General features: G+C 38.5%; 1 protein-coding gene and 1 long non-coding RNA gene across 3 annotated transcripts in view; one reads left to right on the top strand and one right to left on the bottom strand.

Annotated features, from left to right (window-relative positions):
* LOC138156462 (lysozyme C-like) overlaps positions 1–13667 on the top strand; it is a 16794-nt gene extending 3127 nt beyond the window's left edge. The window contains exons 2-4 of the mRNA XM_069081799.1: positions 478–642; positions 8763–8841; positions 13177–13667. Coding sequence (XP_068937900.1) covers positions 478–642; positions 8763–8841; positions 13177–13243 — 311 coding nt within the window. The 3' untranslated portion in view covers positions 13244–13667. The remainder of the gene's footprint in view (positions 1–477; positions 643–8762; positions 8842–13176) is intronic.
* Positions 1–20209, bottom strand: part of LOC138155938 (uncharacterized) — a 131569-nt gene that overhangs the window by 91543 nt on the left and 19817 nt on the right. The window lies entirely within an intron of this gene.

Here is a 20209-nt window from a genome sequence, read left to right on the forward strand (position 1 = left end):
TGTGTTTGTGTACAGTAGTACATAGTGTAGTATATTCTTATAGTACAAGAATATAGTGTAAATACATACAATGAACAAAATATTTTTGTTTCTCTGACTTGCCCAAGACTTCCTTTATACTAATGGGGGAAATGGATATGCCTCACTATGAGAAAGTGCAAATAAGAACTACAGACTAAAGAATTAGTGGGTCATTAACAAAATGATCTTTCTATAAAAGAATTCTCCCAATTCCTTAAATATGATGATTGTATATATTAAACTCATTTGCAAGGGAATGAAAGGAACCTCAAATTAAAGTGTTACTAGCTAATGCACATTGAAGATCTGTCACAATTAAAAGTAATATATTCAAAAATAAATAATGCATCTATTTAACATGTCAGTGATGAAAGAATTATATATTCTGTTGTCTTGGTCATACTGGATAAATAGATTGGATATGAATTGATCATTATTAAAATGAACTCTTTACAGGGGTATGCTTGGCAAAGTGGGCAAGCAATTTTAACACAAAGGCTAAATACCGCAATGATGTGGATGGAGGCACTGATTATGGGATATTTCAGATCAACAGTGTCTACTGGTGCAATGATGGCAGGACACCTGGAGCTGTGAATGGATGTGGCATGTCATGTTCAGGTGAGAGGAATCTCATGGATTTGGGTGGGTAATAACACTGCTCAGCTATGCAGCTATGCAAATACAAATGCACAGAGGTTAAAAAAAAAGCTTAAAAGACCAATAAGAAAATCCTTACTTCTCATTAATTTTCCAGTCTCCAACTTATGATTCCCAAACCAAAAATGTGGTTTCTTCTTAGGAGGAAGTCTCTTTTTTCGTCATGTTGACTATTATTACAGTCAGAAGGAATGGGCAGGATTCTTTGGTTTCTCTTTTAAATTTTGAGATACTTAAATTCGCTTCCACCATTAAGTTCCCTGGAACTCTTGTTACTTCAGGCTGATCCTGTATGTTCTATCCATTCTATTAATGTCTGATTTTTTAGAAAGATGTCTCACATCCTGCTATCAGTATAATTGACCTATTAATCTAAACATCTCATACTTCTTTAAGTATTTTATCATCATTAAATAAATTACTGAGTACATACATGTCATCAAATATTGCCCTGTCATTACTGCTTGCATTCTATCCAATCAGAGCTCAGTGATAATAGACTTTTCCCCATTCCTGGTTGTTATAAGTATAATCATAAGCTCTTAACAACTGATGGTTCCAAAAATGGCATGTAAGACCTTGTCTTGGACTTCTACTGTTTTTTTAAATAAAGTTGTGTCTACACCTTTGTTTCAAGCATGATACAATAACTCATTTATATGTTAAAATTGTTTTTGTTGTTTGTTCTTTGTTCTTGAAAAAGACCATGACATCAGGGAGGTGATGCCACGACATGAAAGTGAATTGGATTTAAATGAGGGAGGGCTGGGCAAAGTCACCAGCATCACTTTCTCCTCTGGAGCCATCTGGGTCCCGTGGCAATATGGAGATAGGACAACTGGAGATGGCCCTGGGTACAGTGGGAGACCTTGGTCTTTTTAAGCTAAGGTCTTTCCTGGGTCTCAGTTGGGTCTCCTACTCCTTTATTTTATATACAAATGAAGCCTTTCCTAAAGGCTTACTATGCGCCAAATACTAGGGATACAAAGAGAAAAAGACAGTCCCTGACCTCAAGTAGCTCACATTCTTTCTAACTGAGGGAGGCAGCACCAGTTTGGAACAGATACAAATCCATGGTCCTTGATGTTAATGCCCCTTCATTAATGTCATTTCCACTGCTAAGATATAAGTTTCTGATATTGAACAATTTGGCAGTTCCAGGGACTTTGTTCTTTTTCTATTTTCCTTTTTGGTGGGGAGAAGGCAGGGCAATTGGGATTAAGTGACTTGCCCAAGGTCACATGGCTAGTAAGTGTTAGTGTCTGAGGCTGCATTTGAACTCAGATCCTCCTGACTCCAGGGCCAGTGTTCTATTCACTGTGCCACCTAGCGACGCCCAAGGACTTTATTAACTTCTGGTTTACATCATTCATTTCCACCAGATTTTGAGTTACAGATTTTTTCCCTGTTTTTACCCTACCCACCGCCCCAAAATAGTGGTCCCACAGGATATCCCCTCCTCTAATCTGCTCTCTCCCATATCTTCTCCCATACCCCCTTTGACTTTTCCAGTAGGGCATGGTGGATCTCTATGCCCCAATGCCTATATATCTTATTTCCCAATTACATGTAAAATAGTATTAATAATTGTATTTATATATATTTTAAACATTTGATTTTGAAACTTTGAATTCCAGATTCATTCCCTTCCTCCCTTGTCACCCACCCTTACTGGGAAGATAAGCAGTTCAGTATAGGTTGTACACATGTAGCTATGCAAAACATGACCATAGTAGATATATTGCAAAAGACTGACTATATTTCCCTCCCTCCTATCCCACCTCCCACTTGTTCTATTCTCTGCTTTGATCCTGTCCCTTTTCAAAAGTGGGTGCTTCCAATTTCCCTCCCCCCCAGCCTGCCCTCCCTTCCATCATCCTCCCTCTCATCCCCTTCCCCCCTACTCTCATGTAGGGTGAGATACCCTATTTAGTGTGTATATCATTCCCTCCCTGAGCCAAATTCAATGAGAATAAGGTTTTGCCTTTCTGTTCTTCCCTTCCATTGTAACCATTTTCCCTTGCCTCTTTTATATGAGATAGTTTATAGAATGTCTCTCCTCATCTCCTCTTGTTATGTGCCTCTCTCACCTCTTAATTTCACCTTTTAAGTATCATCCCTTCCTATTAAATTGGTCCTGTGCCCTCTATCTATGTATACCTGTACCCATATATACACACATTCACATATGTATTCATATGCCCATATACCCTTTTATATATATATTCCCTTCAACTTTTTTCATACTGAGAAAAGTTTCATCAGTTACAATTATAACTTTTCCATGTAGGAATGTAAATAGTTCAACTTTGATAAGTTCCTTGTGATTTCTTTTCCCTGTTTATCTTCTCAAGCTTCTCTTGCTTCTTGTATCTGAATGTCAAATTTTCTATTCAACTCTTTTTTTTTTTCAGCAAAAATGCTTGAAAGTCCTCTATTCCACTGAATGACCATATTTTCCCCTGAAACATGATTCTCAGTTTTGCTAGGTAGGTGATTCTTGGTTTTAATCCCTGCTCCTTTGTCCTCTGGAATATCATATTCTAAGCCCTTCAATCCCTCAGTGTAGAAGCTGCCAGATCCTGTGTTATCCTGATTGTGTTTCCACAATATTCAAATTGTTTCTTCCTGGATGGTTGGAATATTCTCTCCTTGGTCTGGAAATTTTGGAAACTGGCTATAATATTCCTAGGAATTTTCTTTTTGGGATCTTTTTCAGGAGGTGATCGGTGGATTCTTTCACCCTCTATTTTGCCCTCTGGTTCTAAAACATCAGGGCAGTTTTCTTTGAGAATTTCTTGGAGGATGATTTCTAGGTTATTTTTTTGATAATAGCTTTCAGGTAGTCCAATAATTTTTAAATTATCTCTCCTGGATCTATTTTCTAGGTCAGTAGCTTTTCCAATGAGATATTTCACATTGCCTTCTATTCTTTCATTTGTTTGGATCTGTTTAATAGCATCTTGATTTTTCATAAAGTCACTAGCTTCCATTTGCTCCAATCTAATTCTGAAGGAATGATTTAATGATATAAGAGCTTTTGAGATTCTTTTTCCATCTGGCAAATTTGGCTTTTTAAGACATTCTTCTCCTCATTGCCTTTTTGAGACTCTTTTGCCATTTGAGTTAGTCTATTTTTTAAGGTATTATTTTCCTCAGTCAGGCTGTTGACTCTCATTTCATAATTTTCTCACATCATTCTCATTTCTCTTCCCAATTTTTCCTCCACTTCTCTTATTTGCTTCTTAAGGTCCTCTATGGCCTGTAACCAGCGTGTATTTTTCTTGGAAGCTTTTGGTGTAGGAGTTCTAACTTCACTGTCTTCCTTCTGTTCCATGCTTTGATCCTTTTTGTCCCCAAAATAGGGATCTAATGTTGGATTGCTTTGCTTGCTTTGCTTCCTTTGCCTGCTCATTTTGCCACTCAATTACTTGACTTTTGGGCTTTTTGCCACAGTAGGACTCTACTACCAGACAGGGGAGCTTTGTAGCAAATGCTGGGGTTTTCTCAGCTGCCGAAGATATTAGTTGGGTGCCCTCTTTGAAGCCTCCATACACGCTCTGGCAAGCTGGTCACACACCCCAAGACCTCCACCCTAGACTGCAATCCAGGTCCAAGCAGGTTAAAGCAAGAGCAATTACCCCTCAGACTGGTCGCTTGGTCCCCCTACACTCTGCAAGCCAGAAGCAGAAGTTGCCACGTGGGGCAACTGCATGGCTGCAGCTCCTCAGCAGCTTCTTGCCCCAGGGGAAGAGGCCAATGCACTCCCAACTACTGGTCCCAAAATTCATACTGCACTGACCTCTCACTTTGTCCTTCACATCTATGCATTGTTAATTCTGGAAACAGCCACAGCTGCTGGTGATCTGGAGTCCCTCCAGCTGGTGGTTGGTCAGGCCCACCCTGGGGCTAAAACCTCTGTGTGGGGCTGGGCTCGGCTCCCAGAGTGCTGTGCTGGCCAATTCCTGCCGGCCTGCTGGGCTGTCCTCAGCAAGAGGTTAGCTTCTTTGTGTCATTTTTGTGGGTTCTGTAGCTCTAAAGTTTGTTCAGAATCCCCTTTTACATGAATTGGGGGAGGTGGAAGCCGGAGTCAGGACTTTGTTCTAATGAGGAAACTGAAGCTGACTTGAACTTTAAGTGGCTGGTCTGGGGAGGCAGGATTTGAACTCTGGTCTTCCTTTCTCCCAAGTCCAGCCCTCTATCCACTGAACCACCTATTTCTTCCTTATCTCCTCAGTTAAAATATAGGATATTCACTAGCAGTGTGACCCTGGGCATGTCATAACTTCTACTCGATGCTAGGCTTAGAGTTAAAGCCATAAAAAAACTTTCTCACAGCCATTTCAACAGATAAAGGAGCTGAGCCACAGAAAGTTCAGGGAACTTATCCAAGATCATGGGGGAATTAGTTGCAGAAGCAGGATTTATCCCCCAGTCCAAAAAGTCACAGCTTTTTTCAGTATGCCAGGTCAAAAGTAATGGTTAAAAGTAATGACAGTTTCATTACTCCATCCCATCATTTTTTTTTAACAGTGGAAGCCCAGAGTAGGTGAAAGAGATAGTTTACAGGTACTTTTGTCTCAAAAAAGCAGTCCACAGATTGAAAAAGTCTGAGAATAAAGTTAAAGAACAGAAGTCAGTGTATAAGTGTTTCAACTGCATAAGGAAGTTACTTGAATAATGAAAAACACTTTCTTCTACCATTTAAGAGAAAACATTTTTATTCCATGAATTCCCTGTGCCACTAGATTCATGTGATTTCATGTTCCTGCCCAAAATCTAGAACATTTTAGTAGTACAGCCTTACACTTGTCTTCCTCCAAACATACTTTGATGTAACATATTTACTAGCAGACCTGCATAGCACCAGACAATTCAATTCAATAAGTATTTATTAAAAACAAAACAAAACTATGTGCCAAGCTCTATACCAGAACTGGGGATATAATGACAGCAAAATGCCTATACTTTCCCCTCAGGGAGGGGACTTTAAAATATAAGACACAAGAGAAACATAAAAAGGTAAACAGGAAAGGAAATCATAAGGGACTTAATAAGGTTAAACTGTTTACAGTCCTACATGGGAAGATGACATTTGTAACTCATAAGACCTTTTTTATTATTAGGGTAGTTAGAAGGAGTATATATAGACAGAGGACACAGGTGATATATAAAGGGCTGATATCTAAAAAATAAAATTAATAGGTGAGAGAGGAATGTACTTGGAGAAAGAGAAATGGAGAGGTAGAATGGGGTAAATTATCCCACATAAAAGAGGCAAGAAAAAACTTTTACAGTGGAGAGGAAGAGGAAGGGAGGGGAAGCAAGTGAACCTTACTCTCATCAGAATTGGCTCAAAGATGGAATAACATACACACACAATTGGGCACAGAACTCTATCTTACCCTACAGAAAAGTAAGGGGGAAAGGGAATAAGAGAAGAGGGTGGTGGTGATAGAAGGGAGAGCAGATTGAGGGAAGGGATAATGTAGCACCAATGAAATATTCTCAGTGCCTATGGTGGCTATGAATATGCCATCATAATTCTAAATCACAAAATATAACAGACTCTCCACATGGAAAACAGGACCAAAATATTTATTCAAACACCAGAAAGCTGAATTGCAACACCAGAAAGCCAAATCCGTCACAGTGACAAAGAAATCTATACACAATAACAATGCAGGGGACACTGCCATCCCCAAGCCTTCCCCCTACTAGGGCCTTCCCACAAATGAACACTCACAACTCACTGCTGGCTTCCTCTCTCTCCCTCAGCTCTAACTGCTCTGACCAACTTCCTATAGGCTCTGCTCCACCCTTCCTCTTCTACCCATTCAGCTAGCTCCTCCCACCACAGACTCATGTGACTCAGGTTTCCACGTGACTCAAACAGGTCACATGGGCCTATTAATGGATAGGAAAGATCTTTCCATTAAGCAAAAATACATTAATACAGGTAGTCAGAAGCTAAACACTTTTGAGGAGGGACAGGGTGGAAATAGAGAGAGAACAGAATAAACAGGGGTGGGGGAATAGGATGGAGAGAAATACAGTTAGCAATAGTAACTGAAAAAAAATTTGAAGCAAGTTTCTCTGATGAAGGTCTCATTTCTCAAATATATAGAGAACTGAGTCAAATTTATAAAAATAAAAGCCATTCCCCAATTGATAAATGATCAAAAGATATGATCAGTTTTCACATGAAGTAATCAAAGCTACCTATAGTCATATAAAAAAATCTGAATTCATTATTTATTGGAGAAATGCAAATTAAAACAATTCTAAGGGCATACCTATTAAATTCATGTAATGGAAATGCAAATTTAAAGATCTTCCCTGCCTCTAGGCCCTTTGATAGGCTTACGAGACTCTGAGAACCTTCCTTGATTTGAAAATATACTCTGCCACCTAAAAGGCTGAATGTGATCACATGGAGCCTGTGGTAGGAGGCTTGGTTTTCAGGAATGGCCACACCTTGATGCTGTGTGATTGGGCAGTGGGTCAAGAGGGTGGTTACATTCTCTGATCCAGGAGAAGGCTATATAATCCCTGATGTGAGGCTTTGCTTTGGGGCTCACTTTGAGAATTGTTGTGTGATTTGACCAGATAAGACTCTGGGCAGCCGTTGAGAGCCCCCCGGCTTTGGAAATCCAGATGTTGATGCTTTTGTCTCTGGTAACTGTGATTTGGTATGGATGTAATGGTTGGACAGTTTGGAAGTCTGTCTGCTTGATCTGTTTCTCTGTCTTGTAACTTCTGTCTGTATACTCTAAAGTTCAGGGTGCTGACCTTTTTCCCCTGAACTAGGTAAATGATATATGTTTGATTGATTAAAGTAAGCTTGTTAACCCATTTTGAGTTGCTTTCCTTTATAAAAGCAGATCTAAGAACCTGTGTTGGCAGCTAACCTGGGGATGCTGGGGTGCTTGCCGCTACAATTGGCTAATAGGATAGAAAAGGTAAATGACAAAAGTTGGAGGGGGTGTGAGAAAAATGAGACATTAATGCATTGTTGGTAGAGTTGTGAAATGATTCAATCATTCTGTAGAGCAATTTGAAACTATGCCCAAAGGGCTATAAAACTGTACATACCCTTCCAAAAGTAATAAAAAGCAAAAAGAAAAAGGTCTTATATGTACAAAAATATTTATAGCACCTCTTTTCTAAGGGTAAAGAATTAGAACTTGAGGAGATGCCTATCAATTTAGGAATGGCTGAACAAGTTGTGGTATGTAATTATAATGGAATACTATTGTACTATAAGAACCAATGAGCAGAATGCTCTCAGAAAAACCTGGAAAGACTTACATGGGCTGATGCAAAATGAAATGTACTGTGTACAGAGCTACTGTATGTTTTTGTTTTGTTTTGTTTTTTAAGCAGTGGGTGTGGTGCTGAGTGTCTGAGCCCAGGATTCTATCTCCAGGTCATCCCAACACTGGAGCTGGTGCTCTTACTCGCTGAGCCACCTGGTCGCCCCTTAAAATTAGTCCTATTTAATTTTTTTTATTTTTTTGCCTTTTGGAGGGCAGTTGGGGTTAAGTGACTTGCCCAAGGTCACACAGCTAATTTTTGTGTTAAGTGTCTGAGGCCAGATTTCAACTCAGGTTCTCCTGAATCCAGGGCTGATGCTCTATTCACTGCACCACTTAGCCACCCCAGAGCTATTGTATGATGATCAGCTATGAATGACTTTAGCTATTCTCAGCAATATAATGATCCAAGACAACTCTGAAGGACTTATGATGAAAAATGCAATCCATCCCCAGAGAAAGAACTGGTAGTGTCTGAATACAGATTAAAACATAGTTATTGTACTTTCTACTGCTTGTATGACTATGGCAATTCACATTTCCTGTCTGAATCTAACTCTTCTTATCTGAAAAATGAGGTACTGTATAAATTCATATTAGTTTTACTCAGATCTGGGAGCATGGGAACAAGAAATAAAACTTTCCTCTAGCTGAGATTAAGAATACTCTTAAAATTCTGTTTATTCAACCTGAATAATTAGTATTTGTTCTTTTGGATGAAATGAACTGGAAACTATCTAACACTGGCTTTGATTTCTGTTTCAGATGTTATGACATATGACATCATCAAATCTATAAAATGTATAAGGAGGATTGTTCGTGAACCCAAAGGCATTCGGGCATGGTATGTTTTAAATCATTATAAATCATAATTCATTTCCTTTTATAATGGCTATGTTCAATGAGGGAGGATGGTTAAAGCTGAAATAAAGTCCATTCTAATATATATATATCAGCAACCACACTGATAGGGTATATTCATATTTTCAATCATTACTTACAATACTATATGTGATATGTTTGCCTACCAAGGACCCTAAGGTCGGGTGGCACTACTTTCCTTAAGTCTACAGAAAGACAGCATATTACTGTAATTATCATCTAGCAAAGTAGCATAATATTAGAATTTTCTACCTAGTAGCTCTTTGCTTATTCTGGATATACCACAGAGAATCCTTTCCTAAGAGGATGTAATACTGGCCACCAAATATTGCTCAGTCTGAAGATGTTAGGGTCCACTCCTCTACCTGTTGCCAACACATACTGTGACTGTGATGGCAGCACAATGCAGCTTATATTTCACTTTGAACCCAGTCTATTCTGACTGGGTTCAAAATTAAAGAGGGTCTGATCTGAAATGGAATATTGTTCAAAATATTATAATATAAGGTCTGCTGTCTATACTATGTCATAGGTCCCTACTTCTTTTGGGGCCATTCTCCCAGTTCATGGCCCACTCCATTCCTATATTTAGAAACTTAGAATCCTATCATTATATAAATTATATAAATCCTATGATTATATAAATAATATAGAACAAAATAATGCAGAGTAAAATAAAGCAAAAAAAAAATAGGAATAGCTTAATATATTGATCTCCAACCACCTTCTGGTTGCCCTCCAGGATCTCTTGGTGCATCTGGGGAAAATCTCAATAACACCTCCTTGTAGTAAAGGAATAAAGGTAGGGGCATTCTCTCTCTTAGAATCATGACTAAAAAAGAAATCAGCTTCCTGCCTCCAAAGCACATGCTTTTCAATTACATGAAAGTCTTAGTTACTTGAGAGTTTTTCTCCTAATCATTCACAATTTCTGTTTTTTTTCTCCAATACTGGGACCTCTCCTGGCCTCCACTTCCTTTACTCTGCCCCCATCTTCAGGTCTCCTCTCATGGAGTCATGATCTCTTTTCAGTGCAGTTCACAGTTTCTATATCTCTCCATATGTCTACTCCCTTGCTCCTTATTCCTGTTTCTCTCCTCTCCTGGTAGTCTAAACATCAAGGTCAGCAGAAGGAAGAAAGGAAGTGAAAAGGAGATTAATGAATGTACAGTTAGCACCACTTATCTTTTTACCATGCTTTTCACCCCTTCCCCCACAGATTGTGACAAAATAAAAAAGATTGAGATACATAGTTTCTGGGTAATTGATCATTTTATTAATTATGCTAGTGAGTAATTAATAAAAGGACGGTCATTTGGCCATCTCTCGTAAGCCAAAGAGCACTCATGGAACCCACTCAACACTTATACCTCTTTGGAAGAGTGTGTGTTCCTGAGAATGGAAATCAACTCTGATTGGTTAACATGCAATGAGAAGATGAATATTATGATGAGAGATGGGCTTATTCTAATAAAAGCCTGGGGGATGTAACTCTGATCACTCAGCATTAGACAAAGAGACTTATCTATACCCATACCACCCCATCTAGGGTAATCTAGACAAAGGGGGGAATCCACTTCTACCCAGACCTGTCGGACTAAAACACAATAAAAACACTAAAACCAATTCACCTAAAATGGAATTTCTTTACTATTAGATCCAATCTAAGTTTTTCATCTTGTTATCAACCCGACATTTCAAAGGCTGCCTGAATAACCTACAGGGGCTGATTCCTGATTAAGGACATAGAAAAGGGGAAAAACTTTAGTTCTAATCCAATAATTAGTTATTAATATGAGAGATATAATCATTTCTCTCAAGTTAAAGAAGGGGAGAATGAATTTCCCAAGCGAATAGCATCAGAAATTATTCTACTGATATCTTTCCTTTATCAAGGATCATCTCCCGAGTCCAAATAAAAACAACAATTTAAAGACAGACAGGGGCAAGCATTATATAAAAATTCATTTATTATAAGGGCCTCATTATATATTATTGTAATACTGTATTAACTATATTGTTACATTATATAATTATAAGGACCTTCAACATTAAAAAGTGATAAGCACCTAGTATGTACAGAACACTGTGGTACATGCTAAAAGAGATATAAAAATTAGATAAAACATGGCCCTTGACCTCATGGAGTTCAGTCAGATAACTATCATTGACAATAATACCCAAGTTCATGAGTGAGATACAAACTAAGTCTAGCAGGGGAGAATTGTTACTGATTCCAGAGTTCACTGAAGGTTTTGGTGAAAAAGATAGTGTTTGGTCAACCTTAAGGAATAGAGATCAAACAGTGAGAACTGTAGCACATTTCATGCATAAAGGATAGTCTAAGAAGAGAGGCAGTAGGCCAGCAATAAAAACATGTACAGGGAACCCAGTGTTTGAAATGCAGGATTTGAAGCAAGTAGTATGAGATAAATCTGAAAGAGTTTAGTTTTACCAGATCACGGAGGGAAGTGAGCACCAGCCCGAGTTTGAATGTTATTTGGTGGATAACAAGAAATCATTAAAGGACTCTGATTGGTGCTATGCAATATGATTTACTCAGATTCATGCAACTTAGACCAAACTTCATTGATACCTCTCAGGAGTAGGTCTGCTTATTGAATCCAAGTCTACCACCTGACTTTTCACCAATGGGTTAGTATATAAGACAGACCCTTTTGGATCACTGCCACTCTGCTATTTTCTATATGTTTAAATCTCATTCACTTATGTCAGTACTGCAATTATTTTGCATAAATAATGGTCTTTATATATAATGATGTTTAATAACAGAATATCCATGTAAGAGTAAATTGACATTATGCAAATCTAAATTAAAATACCATACCTACTTTAATTTATTCAGATTCCAAAAGATGCATTCCTCTATGGTTTATTACACTGTTTTTGTGGGATGGGGAAAGACTTCTTGCAGAAGGTGGGACTTTGGGACTTGAGAAAAGCACAAGAAAGCTAAGAGGCAGAGATTAAGAGGGAGTTTTCCAGGCATGGGGGGCAGCCAGTGAAGATTTTCAAAATTAGTCATTGAAGTATCACATAGACAGAGCAAAAAGGAAGTCAGTATGACTGAAATTCAGAGTTTGTGAGAATATAAAAAGGTAGGGTAGAGAACGTAAAGTGTAAGAAGACAAGAAAAGTAGGAGAAAGCCAGGTTATGAAGGGTTTTGAATGCCAAGCACAGGATTTTATATTTGATCCTAGAATTGATAGGGGGCAACCTGAATGGGGTGTGGTGGTAGGGCTGGGGGAAGGAGGGATGAACTGGAGTGAGAAGAGATTTGAGGGTGGGAGACCAACCAAAAGGCTATTACAGTAGTCCAGGTGTGAGGTGATTTGTATCAGAGTGCTGGCAACGTCAGAGGAATAAAGTAGAAGTTAGAAATGTCAGGTCTTGGCAATAGATTGGATATGTGATGTGAGATAGGAATCAGTGATGACACATAAGTTGAATAGGGCTGGGCTGGGTTAGGGTGGAAAAAGAGTTCTTCTTCCCAAATTATTAACTTGCTTTGAATTGATTCCTCAGGCAAAGGACTATGTGCTTAATAGGTATAGTTTATAAAATTCAGTTCAACAACAAGCAGTTCTTACATTCAAACTCCATGTCAGGCACTGTGTTGGATGCTTAAAGATAGACCCTGTCTTCAAGAAACTTACAATCAAATAGGAGAGAAAAGACAGGTATTCAAATGGTTGTGAAACACGGAAAAATATATTAGGGTCAAAGGAGAAATTCAGAAAAAAAAAAAAGCTAAGTGAAATTTGAAGAGGGTGAACATTTTTACTTCAATGGATCATGAGAAACTTCATGAAGGAGACAGCACTTTGAGGGAGAGGGGGAATTTTAGATGGTGAAAATAGAAGGGTAGAAAAAGCAGACTATTCTGTACTGTGGAGACACAATGACCATAAGCGCAGAGATGGGTAAGCTCAGGACAAGATCAGGAGACAATGAGGAGTCTAGTTTGTCCAAATAGTGGGTTGAATGTTTAGATTCTTATGCACAAAGAATCACAAAAATTTCAGACCTAGAAGAATCCTGAGAAATCCCATAGTCCGACTTCATTAAAAAACAAAAAACAAATCAAGAACCAAAGTAATGACTTCTATTAAGACCTTTGTTTCTTGCTTTTTATGCTTCCTTCTGTTTTAAAATAAGTACTTGTATATACACTAGTACCTATCTCTATATTCCTATATATCAAATTGCATATTAACATTGTTCCAAGTTTAGTCTTGCTAACTTTTGCATTACTTGTTCTTACTTTATCTACAGGTTGGCATGGAAAAACCGTTGCCAAGGAAGGAATCTTTCTGTATATCTCCATGGTTGCAAACTCTAAAACACTGGATTTAAATTCTTTAACTTATCTTGATCCCTCTTCATATGAAATAGCTTTTCAAGTGAAATGTAATCCTCTTAAAAGTAATTTTCTCAAATAAAGCAGAGAGACAATGATTTTTCAAAAGACTTAATGTTTAATGATAGTTTTATGCCTGACTACATTTTTTTAGATTGCTTAGAGCATGTGTCTAGATTCCTAGTTATCACAAAGAAAAAAACCACTTTAGAATATTCCATTTTGGAGACAAACAACTCAGTATCATGAAGACAGGTATTTCACAATTTTAGATTAAAAAATATTTCCAGGGGCGGCCAGGTAGCACAGTGAGTAAGAGCACCGGCTCCAGTGTCGGGATCACCTGGGGATCGAATCCAGGCTCAGACACTTAGCACCCACCCAGAAACACCTGGCCATGTAACCTTGAGCAAGTTACTTAACCCCAATTGCTTAGGGGCAGCCAGGTGGCTCAGCCAGTAAGAGCACCAGCTCCAGTGGCGGGATGACCTGGGGATCAAATCCGGGCTCCAATACTTAGCACCACACCCAGAAATAACTGGCCGTGTAACCTTGAGCAAGTTACTTAACCCTGATTGCTTTAAAAAATATATATTTCCAGACACCACATCTTAAAATGAATGTGTAAGGTAAAACTCTAACCTGGCACTTGCAGTCACTTTAATTTCTTCAGAAATCAATGGAAACTGCCTAATGGGAAAAAGGAAGGATGGATCTTTCTTAGGCAAGTATACAAAGTTTGAAAAGTAGAGACTACTTGTATTCAAGAATCTCATCTGAATGGTATATAACATTTAACTCAAACTTTTTTTCTAAGAAATGTTATTCTAGAGGGATATTCAGTGCTCATGGCTGGGTTGTGCCAAAGTAAAAATGAAGAGGCTTCCAGAATTCAGTTATTGATTTACCTATACCCATTCAAATACCAAAGGGATTACTTACCAATCCAGACAAAATAATAGCAAAATAAACTTGGAGGAACAAAAAATCCAGAATATCAAGGAAAATAATTTTTAAAAGGAAGAGAGAATAGCATTTCCAGACTTCCAACTCTATTTTGAGGTAGAAATCATCAAAATCATTTTATATTGGATAAAAAAATAGAAAAATGGATGGTTGTGAGGATCCTGTGAGATAATATGTGTGTTGTAAAACCCTAACACCCTAAAAGTAGATCAATTAGTAGACTAGACAAGGAAGAATAAGAAATAATTGAATTCAGCAATCTAGTTTCTAATATGTGGCATATAGCACAATAAATTTAAGATGGACACATGACCCAAATGCTAAAGATAAGACCATAAAAAATTCAAAGAGAAGCTGATCTTATACTTTTCATTGCTGTGACTAATAGGTGAATTATTTACAAAACAAGGGATAATTATTTACAAAACAAAAACTGTCATTTATTTAAAAGATATAAATTTAATTATATGAAATTATAAAACTTTTGCAGGAATAAAATTAACAGAAGTAGGATAAGAATGGAAGTAGTTGACTGGGAAATAACTTCTGTTGTTAAATATCTCTGATAAGGACCTAATATACCAAATATGTAAACGACTAACAGAAATACATAAAACCAAAAGGGAGAAAGAGAGATATTAAATATATATCAATATAATTTTAAAAAGAAATTATTATTAATCTACAGGGACCGAAAGAAGAGAATGCTTTTTTTTCCCATTGTTTTTATTCTGCATAGCTCTCAAAACACATTACACTGCTTTACATAACAATGTATTTCAGTCTTAATTTAAGAAAATCTGATGTTTATATCTTGCACATTATAACAGTGAGTGAACAGGCTATTGCTTTCTATTTCTTGTACTGACTTCAATCTAAACATCAGAACTGCAGGCAAGATAGGGGTCATCAATAAATGAACTGGATTTACATATAGTTTAATGGTTGCTAATTTTTCCACAACTGCGGACTTAAACAGCGTTGTGAATGCACAAGCATAACTGAGTTAAAGGCTTTGTAATCAACTTCTTCTGTTATTTGTTAAGACCTATATATAATTGCTTCAGCATTATCCTTGACTCCTTAATTTTACTCCCTTCATCAAAACAGTTGCTAAAGGGGCAGCTAGGTGGCTCAGAGAATAGTGCACCAGCCCTGCAGTCAGGAGGACCTGAGTTCAAATCCAAGCTCGGACACTTGACACACTAGTCATATGACCTTGGGCAAGTCACAACCCCAAATGCCCTTCCTCCCCCTCCAAAAAGAAAAAAAAAACAGTTGCTAAATTTACCAGATCTAATTCCACAATATCTCTTATATCCCAGTCCTTCTCTGCATTCACACAGTCACCAACTTAGTTCAGCACCCCATCACCTCTAAACTATTGTAATAGCCTCATAGTCTTCCTGCCACAAGTCATTCTCTATTATAGTCTATTATTCAGCGTAAGTCAAATAGCTTCCCCTCTTTGCTACCACCAGAAATCAAACCATCTTCTATCAGCTACCTCTAAGCCAATTCTAAGAAAGAACTGTCATTTAGTAACACACATGAAGGAGCTAAGGTACAGATGACAGGAGTGAGCCAACGCAGAGGCTTGGCTGAGAGTGATCAGTAATCATGATAACGGGGTTAGAGATTCAACAGAGGAGAACAATATAACGTTCAATCAGTTCACCAAGTGGTCAAGATGGAGAGATGAATAGAAAGTAGCTAGTGCAGGGGAGATGACCTGGGAAAGAATTGAGGGAGAACAGGAGATCACAGTGTAGACAAAGAATGGGATTTTGTAAGGGAAAGCAGAGGGCAAGGTGAAATGATAATAGAGTATGATCAGATAAAGGGATTTCAGAATCCTTAAACATAAAGTTGGTATATTTGTGGGCGATGGCAGGATCAACAGTGTGACCTTTTTTGTATATAACTGAGATCAGGCAGGAAGTGAACAAGTTGAGGAAAATAGTGATTAGGGTTCTTGAGAGGGAGTGGATGTTGAAATCCCCTAGTACGTGGGCAGGAGTTGGAGAAGAGAAAAAAACTGAGCCAGGTACCAAACTCATTGAGGAAGGAAGGAGGGTGCCCTGGGAGGTCTGTAGACAACAGCTACCAGGATTTTAATTGGGTGGTAGAAGCAATAGCATGAACCTCAAAGGAAAAGAGGTTACTGAATGATGGAGGAAGAGGGGGAACCTGGAAGTGACAATGGGGAGCAAGGAGTATTCCACTTTCAACTTGGCTTCAACTAGTGAGCCAAGATAAAATGAGTGAAGGTGTAGCTACTACCACAAAGAGTGGCCAAGGAGGCTATCACCAAGGAGAAGTAAATATCTCTTGGTTTTTGCTATATCCTTTTAGTAAATATCCCTTTATTAAATATCCCTAATTGATGTTAATGGGTTATCAATGGAATCAGTGAGAATATTATCAACTGGTTGAATTGAAAATAGCGAGTTAACCAGTGCTATTAGTTACAATGAGGAGGAACTGTTACAGGCAATTGATACTAGAGGGACAACACACTGTAATAGAAACTTGTGCTGGAAGTAATGGAAAGATACTTCCAAGAGGTGCCCCTAGAACTCTGAGGAAAAGACACATTCACCTATACTGTAAGGTCCTCTAAGCATCAAGGAAAGTAGGAGTTGGGGTAAAGACCCCAGAGTCTCTATGGGCTGGCTACATGTGGGGTTTTCTCCTGCTGGCCTCTTCTCTCTCTTAAGTCTAAAATCACATATCCCTCATGTATGTTATCAGCATACTTCATTCTCTCTGATAATTTGGAGAAAAGAAAGGCATTCCTTCAGTCCAGTATATTTCACATACTCCTCCAAGGGGCACACTCATGGTTCACTCTTTGCATGTGTAACTGTAGCAGCAAGCACCCAAGAGTCCCCGGGGTGGCTGCTCACACAGATTCTTAGATCTGCTTTGATAAAGGAAAGCAACTCAAAATGGATTAACAAGCTTACTTTAATCAGTCAAACATATATCGTTTACCTAGTTCAGGGGAAAGAGGTCAGCACCCTGAACTTCAGAATATACAGACAGAATTATCAAGACAGAAACAGATCAAGTAGACAGATTTCAAACTGTCCAACCATTACAGCCATACCCAATCAACATCTGGGTTTCAACATCTGGGTTTTTCAAAGCCGTGGGGGCTCTGGACAACGGCTTCCCAGAATCCAGATCAAATCACAGAACACTTCTCAAAGTGAGCCCCAAAACAAAGCTACACATCAGGGCTTATATAGCCTTCTCCTGGCTCAGAGAGTGTAACAACCTTATTGACTCACTGGCCAATCAAGAAGTATCTACTGAAAAACAAGCCTCCCACCCCAGGCTCCAGGTGCACTTTAGCCTAGGGGCAGGGAAGATCTGAAAAATTTACATTCCCATTACAGTAACATAACTAGTCCCTACACAAACTTAGTACACCTACATTTCAAAGTTAACTTCCTCTCCCCTTTATACTTGCATGAGCTCTTCAATCTATCATTCTTATTGGTGACTTGCCAAACTACAGTGGCCAACTGTCTTTTTTTGCCATTCCTTTCTTTATTGCATTGGAGTCTCTTAAGTGAGGGCAAATGGGGTTAAGGGACTTGCCCAAAGTCACACAGCTAGTAAAGTGTCAAGTGTCTGAGGCCAATTTGAACTCAGGTCCTCCTAACTCCAGGGCCAGTGTTCTATTCGTTATGCCACCTAGCTACCCATCTTAAGCTGCTTTTGATTGGTAACTAGCACACTCTTCTAGATGTCTTCAGTACATAGGTCACAAACAGAAAAAAAAAAATTACTAGCAGAACTAAATCTAACTAAAATACTGTGATAGTAATGGCAATTAAAGATTCCCCTGTATTGGCTTGGTTTTCAAATTGATTGTATTAAAACCCAGAGTTTGTTAATCCCACCTGTGGGATGGGCTTGTTGATGTGAAAAGAAAGTCCTGAAGTGGGAGGAGCTGGTGATGTAGATTTGGAGAGACAAGAGAGAGGCGGAAGTTCTTTTTGGAAGCAGCACCTCGTGGAGAGGGAGAGACTAAGAGATTGCTGGTGGCCGCTTTGAATTGCCCTGGACTTTTGAGACCTGCCCCCTGAGCTGCCAAGGACTGAGGAGACATGGCTGTTTTGCTGGTACTTTGTCTGTCTGTTTTGATGTTATTTTGCCAGATTTGTCCACTGGTGAAAGACTGTCCTGTTGAAGAAGTCCTGGAACCTGGCATTTGGTTAAGAAGGCCTGAGACTGTCCTGCAGACAGAGAGTGAATACTGTCCACTGGTGAGGGACAGTACTGAGAGTGAATACTGTCCACTGGTGAGGGACAGTACTGTTGTTGCAGGGGTCTGGAGACTGTCCGGCAGACAGAATGAATACTGTCCACTGGTGAAGGACAGTGCTGTTGTTGCAGGGGTCTGGGAGCCTTTCTGTTGGTTCAGAAGCCCTGAAGAAGGATTTTCTTGTTGTATGTTTACAGAAATCCTGGGAGAGGGCTTTGCTAATGTGTTCAGGGGTTCTAGGACTGTTCTACAGACAGAGGATAAATTCATGAAGGGACTGGCAATGTATCTTATGGCCTTGCTAAGCCTTGTCTCTCCAGGAACTAAGATTGCTGAGAACTTGCCTCGTGTCAAGATGAAGAAAAGACCTCCATTTGGGTATTAAGTGCTGTGTTTAAACTTGATGTAACTCTGGGGTAGATTCAATTGTGATCCTAGGGGTGGGGAACTTTTGACCTTTTTGTGTTCTATGGTTGAGCAAATGAATGTATTTTACTTATGTTTGGAAACTAATCTCCATTTGAGAAGAGGGGCTTTGTGGTGGACTTAATTAAGGTATAGCCTAGGGGTGGAGAAGTATTTGGAACAGAGACTTTGTAATTGATTGAATGATTGGAAAGTCCTGGGGTGGGGTAGGCCTTGGAGATGATTTAATCACACTTAGTAAATGCTGTATTTTGAATGATGTCATGTTTTGATCTTCTCTGTTCTGGGTTTGTTACTGAATAAAATAGAGAGCACCTATGCTGGTATTTTGAACCTGGGAAGTTGCCTTTGCTTGGTATTACATTACAAATACCTTCTCTGATCTTAAGACTATACCAATTTCCACTGTGAAACCTGATTATAACAAATTAGGTACTACTGTCAACTGACCACCAAAAGCTTCTGCCTCTAGTGACTGCTGTAAAGTCAAGTTCAAGTTGACTATTTCATGATATTTTTCAGTTGAGTGTTCAGGGGCTTAAATTTCTGGTTTCTCCATCATTATTTCAGGTCTCATAAATTTTAAAAATAAAGGTGGCCTTACAGTTCACCTAATCCCATCTCTCCATGTTAAGGTGGAGAAGTTTGCCCATGGGCATACAGGTAGTAAGTGGTAGAGCTAGGTTTTGAATAAGAAGTATATGGTTCCAAAACACTTGGTGCTTTCCATCAGACCAGGCATAGGATTGACTTACTCTCTCTGAGCCAGATGGCTGTTCCTGTAATACTCAGGGGACTGGAAGTCCAGTTTGAAGGGTCAATCAATCTAATTATCTTTTTTTTAATGTTTATTTTTTTAATTATAGAACAAAACAAGCATTTCCATTATAATAATAATTTTAAAAACTGCACACGAAACTACAAATCTATTATGTACAACTTGCTATTCCTTTTAAATTATATAATAAAGTTATCATGTAAATTTCTTTTTTTCCCACCCTCCTACCCTAGAGATGGCTACCATTAGGCACAAAGATATGTGTGTGTGTGTGTGTGTATGTACATAAGGAGAGAGAGAGAAAGAAAATCATGCAGATAGCATTCTTCATATGTCCTTTTTATTAATTTGGTATTTATAATAGTTAAAATGACTTATTCTCTCAAAGTTAAAACAACTAATAATTTTAGCAAAGTAGCAGGATATAAAGTAAATTCACATAAATCACCAGCATTTCTACAAATCACAAACAAAACCCTGCAAGAAGAGATAGTAAAAG

The sequence above is a fragment of the Petaurus breviceps genome, unplaced genomic scaffold, assembly GCF_028583685.1.
Source record: "Petaurus breviceps papuanus isolate PSGF00001 unplaced genomic scaffold, PetGlider_PUasm1.0 154, whole genome shotgun sequence".
In the NCBI taxonomy this organism is placed as follows: domain Eukaryota; kingdom Metazoa; phylum Chordata; class Mammalia; order Diprotodontia; family Petauridae; genus Petaurus; species Petaurus breviceps.